This window comes from Plasmodium reichenowi, chromosome 5, assembly GCF_001601855.1.
Source record: "Plasmodium reichenowi strain SY57 chromosome 5, whole genome shotgun sequence".
In the NCBI taxonomy this organism is placed as follows: Eukaryota; Apicomplexa; class Aconoidasida; order Haemosporida; family Plasmodiidae; genus Plasmodium; species Plasmodium reichenowi.
Genome location: NC_033650.1, coordinates 176,778 through 182,779, shown reverse-complemented (window position 1 = coordinate 182,779; position 6,002 = coordinate 176,778). Strand labels below are relative to the sequence as shown.

Sequence of the window (6,002 nt, the reverse complement as noted above, 5' to 3'; positions counted from 1 at the left end):
ATAAAAAATAAAAAAAAAAAAAAAAAAAAAAAAAAAAAATTTTTTTAAAATTTTTTTAGGGAAAAAAAAAAAAAAAAAAAAAAAAAAAAAAAAAAAAAAAAAAAAAAAAAAAAAAAAAAAAAAAAAAAAAAAAAAAAAAAAAGTACAGCGAATAATACATATATATAAATATATTTATTCATTTAAAAAAAAAAAAAAAATATACATATATATATATTTATATATATATATAATAAAATAATATTAATTACAGATAAAAAAAAAAAATAAACCCATAGTTATTAATTAATAAATATATTATATTTATATATATATATATATTATATATATGTAATATACATTAACATATACACATATATATATCTTTATCTTTATTTTTATCTTTATTTTTATTTTTATGTTTGTCATACCTGGTTTTTCCTTAGCTCCTGATAGGATATTTTTTTTTGTTGAAATGTTTGGAGTTGTGACTTTTCTCATAAAAGTTTTGTGATTTCCATTTTTAAGATTTGATAGTTTACCTTTAAGACTAGTTTTTATTAATTTATTATGATATGTTGAAGAAAGAATAGTAGTGTGATGAGCTGTTTTATTATTATTTTTTTCTTTAAAATTATAAATTGGATTTATACTTTTTTTGTGTAAGGATGTTTTGTTTATATTTCCTTCTTGTTCACTTATATTATTTGTTATTGTATTTATTTTGTTTATTTTTTTTTTAAAAAATAAAAGTTTTTTTTTTGGTTCAATTATATTATTATTATCATTATTATTATTATTATCATTATTATTATTATTATTATTATTATCATTATTATTATTATTATCATTATTTTGTTCATATGAATAATTTTTTGAGGTATTATTAATTACTGATGATATATTTTTTTTTTTTCCTTTTCCCTCTGGTATATAATTACTTTTTTTAAAATTATCCTTTGTTTTTATTTCCATATGTAAAGAGTTTTTATGTTGATTTGTTTTTCTTTTATTATTATATAAAAGAATATTATTTTTTAAATTACAATTTTTATCCATATATATATCTTTTGAATTGTAAATATAAATATTATTTTCTTTTTTTTTTTCATTATTTTGAATTGTTTTATTTTGAATTGTTTTATTTTGAATTGTTTTATTTTGAATTGTTTTATTTTGAATTGTTTTATTTTGAATTGTTTTATTTTGAATTGCTTTATTTTGAATTGCTTTATTTTGAATTGCTTTATTTTGAATTGTTTTATTTTCCGATTGTATTATCTTTTCCTCCTCTTTATATGTATCCTTATAATTTTTCTTAGCGATATCATTTATTTTAAGAAGAGATAATTTTTTGTTTTTTTTTTCATCCATATGATTAATATTTTTATTATTATTATGATTATTTTGTGTAATGTTATATTTTGTGTTATTTTTTTTTTTTTCTATTTGTTTATTTTTCACCAAGATGTTGCTACGACTTGCTGATTTTATATCATTATTTATATGATGAAAAAAATTATTTGTTGTTATATTTTTTTTAGGAAATAATAAAAAAGAGTCCTTCGAATTTTTTGAAGTAATTTTTTGTGTTAATTTAGGATTTACTGTACTTCTTTTTATCATTTTATTTTTTATTTCATATATGAGATTCCCTGATGTTTGTGCGCTCGTTTTTTTTTTATCATTGTAATTATTATTATGAGTATGTTCACTTGTATTATTATAAATGTCATTTATATTATTATTAATGTCATTTATATTATTATTAGTGTCATTTATATTATTATTAATATCATTTATATTATTATTAATGTCATTTATATTATTATTATTGTCGTTTATATTATTATTGTAATCTTTAATATTATTAACATTTTCATTTATATGTTGATTTATATTTACTTCATTGTATAAGATGGGTTCATAACTTTTTCTTCTCATCTGCTCAAAGGTTAATCCTTTCCTTACCTCCTTATGATTTATTTTTAAAACATTTATGTCATTATTTTTATATGTTGTGCTCATAGTAGGATCCAAGGTGTTAAGTAATTTGTCCTGTGTTTGATTTAATGTTTCTTTGCTTTTATTAATATTTATAGATATATTATCTGCACAATTATATTGATTCCCAATCATTTTGTAATAAATAGATGTATCATCTTTATAATAACAATTATCCTTTTTATTATGTATCCCGTTATTTATTTCTTTATCAAATATAATATTGTTTTTATTTGATCTAATAATATGATTTCCTTCTTCTATAGAAATATTGTTAATATTATTATCTATACATTGAAAAGATGTATCATTAATTTTTTTGTTTTTTTGTATTTCATTTTTTTTAATATGTGAAATTTTATCACCCTGTTTATTTTTATATGTGTTTACATTATTTAGAATATTTTTGTTACCATTTATATTATTGTTAAAAATAATGTTTGATTTATTATTAATATAAGATATATATGTGTTTTCTTCTTTACAAAAGGTTGATGTTTTTATATTAGAATGTATATGTTGAGAGTTGTTTTTTATTTCTTTATATATATTACTATCATTATTATTATTGTAATTATTATTGTTATTGTAATTATTATTATTATTATTATTATTATTGTAATTATTTTTTTTTTTAGATGTTAACCCTTTGATAACAAGACACACATTTGTGTCATCTCTTTTATTATGGTTTATATTAAGAGATTCATTTTTTTTATAATTATTTTTTAAAAAATTTTCTTCCTTTTTTTTATTTGAATATGACAATACAATATCAGAGTTATTATTAAGAACACAACCTGCTTTCTTCTCTTGTTCATCAACAATATAAATCGTTTCAGCATGATAATTATTTTTATTAATATCAATATTATTACATTTATTCGTTTGGTCTTTCACATTTCTTACTTTATCACCTTCTTTTATCATATGAGAAAGATTTTCTTTTTGATCATCATTTATTAATTTTGTTTCTTCAAATAAATTTAAATTTAGGAGTTCCTTTAAATTAATATTATGTTTTATACAAGTAACTTTATCATTTTTTATATTATTACTTTGATCAATTCCTATATCCTTTTTAATATCCTTTATATTATTTCTTCTATCTTGAAAAGAGCAAGAAGAAGAAGAAGAAGAATTTCCTTTGTTCATAATATCATCACAACATTTTTTCCTATTTACATTAATGATATTTGGTTTACGCATATAATTATTTATCTTATCTTCTGGAAACTTTGTCTTTGTTGGTTTATTATTAAATACATGTCTATCTTTTGTATGTTTTACATTTGTTATGTTCTTTTTAATAAATGTAGAAATAGACGACTCTTCTTTTCTTCTTCTTAAATGAAGATCATTCCTTTTATCTGTTAATAATTTATTATTGGAACGATAATTCGTTTGAGAAACATCATCATGTTTTTTAATTAGATTAATATTCATTGTATGTATAATAATTTTTTATATGAACAAGAAATATACATATACTTAATACTTTTAATTATATAATTTGATTATATAATTTGATTATATAATTTGATTATAAATGTTGATTATATAATTTGATTATATAATTTTGATTATAAATTTTGATTATGTATTTGTTTTATTTGTTTATTTATTTATTTATTTATTTGTTTGTTTGTTTATTTATTTATTTATTTTATTTTTTCTCTTTTTTCTTTCACTATATTAAAGTGGAAGATTCCAAGAAAAATTATCTCATCATACCTTTTTTTTTCTTTTATTCATTTATAATTAATAAATTTATACATGTACAGACAAAATATATATATATATATATATATATATATAATATTTATATATCATATGACTTTGGTAAAATAAGTTCATTTTAATATGTGTGCCTATATTTTTATTAACAAGAATATATCGTTATTACAATGGACAAGATGTTTTAATAATATAAAATAAATATTATTTTTAAATATAAAGTACTTATATTAAGTACGAAGCATATCCTCTATCTATCCATAATAAAATCGTTACATGAAATAAATATATTTATAAATATATTATTTTTATTATTAATGATTGAGGGTATATAAATAGACAGGCGTTCCAAGGTAAACATTACATAAATATAAATAAATAAATAAATATATATATATGTTATAGACTATAATACAAATATATATATAAAAATATTACATATAATAAATATAAACATACAATATACACACATATATATTTACATTATGCATATATTTATTTTTTAAAAAGAAGGACTCTCTCTCTTGAAATATCAACACTTTTTTTATTATATATATATATATATATATATATATATATTTCTCTCTATCTTTATACCATTTTAAATTAGATAGGCATACATAAAATATATATATGTAGATATAGATATATATTTTTATATTTTTATACTTTTATATTTTCGTTTGTACCATGCATAAAATATGATCGCACACTATTTAAAATACTTATATATTAATATACATTGATGTTTATTTATTTTAACGTATAAATATAAAAGATGTGATCCTTTTATATTCTAGGAGCAAACATTCAATTATAAAAAATATGTTTTAATATTATTACATATATAATTATATATATATATATATATATATTTTATTTTATTTTCTCGTATTATCCTCTTATAATTAGTGTCCACATATATCATAAAATTTAAACAAGAGACTGCTTCTCTTTGAAGGTGTAAATACATGAATAAGTTTTTTATTTGAAAATGTAGATGAAAAAAACATCCTATATTAAATTCTCTTTTTATCAATATATTTTTTCATAAGAGAAAGACACACAAATGTATGTATTTATTAATATATATATATATATATATATATATTTTTTAACAAAAAATTTTATATATTATTGATACAATTATATAGGAAAAGAATTCAACCATTTATTAAATTAAAAAAAAAAAAAATACATTTGATTATTTTTATAAAAAAAAAGAAAAAAGGTTACAAATTCGTTTTCTGTCATTCTATTATTTCTGTACATGATGTATTTTCATTTTAAAAATAAATTGTTTCTTTTTTCGATTCTCTCTTTTGTTGTTTTTTTTTTTATTCTAAATTATCAAACGTATGCAAGTAGCTGCACTGTTTTAAAGGACAAGCATTTTTCTTTTTATGAGAGGAAAGTAAATTGGAAAGAAATAAAAAAATAAATACGTATATTGAACCTATGTAATAATATATATATATATATATATATATATATATATATGTATATTTTGCTGGTTCAATGAAATGACCCTTATATTTTTTATTTTATGAGATATTTTTTTTATGATGTCCCACCTGTTTGTTGCATTTACTTTTATTTCTTCTTCTCTTCAGATGAAAGAATTGAATATTGCTGATCCTCCTTACAGCGTTTTTAATTTTTCCACAGAAGTATCAAGTGACCATGATATTATTCAAGGTTAAGATAAAAGGAAAGGAAAACAATAAGAACGAATAAAAAAAAAAAAAAAGAAAAGCAAAATAGAACACAATATTTTCTGTTTTATTTACAATTAATTAAAATAAATTAATTTTTTTGATATGTTCATGAAAATGAACTAGCTAAAAATTGTGGATTTTTTTTTTTTTTTTTTTTTTTTTGTGTGTGTGTGTGTAAATTGGAAATATAGCTATTTTTGTTTAGCTAAATAAAAAGGAGCTAGCTAATAAATAAAAGAAAAAAAAAAAACATACATACATATATATATATATATATATATTGTTTGTTCCCTTTTTGTCATAGATGAGCTTGAGAAAAAGGAAGTAAGTGAAAATAATATATACACATTGACGGTTGTATTAAATACAATTGTTTTTTTGTTTATCACGAAATGAGAGACATATATATATATATATATATATATATATATGTGGGACATTTCATTGAATATTAAAAAATATGGTAAAGAGGGATTTATAAAATATAATCTACAAATGTGTCACATGGAAAAATTTGTATATTTTTATTCATTAGAAAAAAGCCATGCGAAGATTTAAGTACGA

At 17.8% G+C, this 6,002-nt stretch overlaps 2 protein-coding genes across 2 annotated transcripts in view; one reads left to right on the top strand and one right to left on the bottom strand.

The window, feature by feature from the left end:
• PRSY57_0505700 (hypothetical protein) overlaps positions 1–3,429 on the bottom strand; it is a gene marked incomplete at both ends in the record, with an annotated part of 13,433 nt that extends 10,004 nt beyond the window's left edge. The window contains one exon of the mRNA XM_012906129.2: positions 411–3,429. Within this exon, the coding sequence (XP_012761583.2) occupies positions 411–3,429 (3,019 nt within the window). The remainder of the gene's footprint in view (positions 1–410) is intronic.
• Positions 3,430–4,990: 1,561 nt separating this feature from the next.
• The window catches only part of PRSY57_0505600 (hypothetical protein), a gene marked incomplete at both ends in the record, with an annotated part of 1,238 nt that continues 226 nt past the window's right edge, over positions 4,991–6,002 (top strand). Inside the window, 4 exons of the mRNA XM_012906128.1 lie at positions 4,991–5,134; positions 5,334–5,418; positions 5,743–5,762; positions 5,974–6,002. The exon at positions 5,974–6,002 is cut by the window's right edge and continues 4 nt beyond it. Of these exons, the coding sequence (XP_012761582.1) occupies positions 4,991–5,134; positions 5,334–5,418; positions 5,743–5,762; positions 5,974–6,002 (278 nt within the window). The remainder of the gene's footprint in view (positions 5,135–5,333; positions 5,419–5,742; positions 5,763–5,973) is intronic.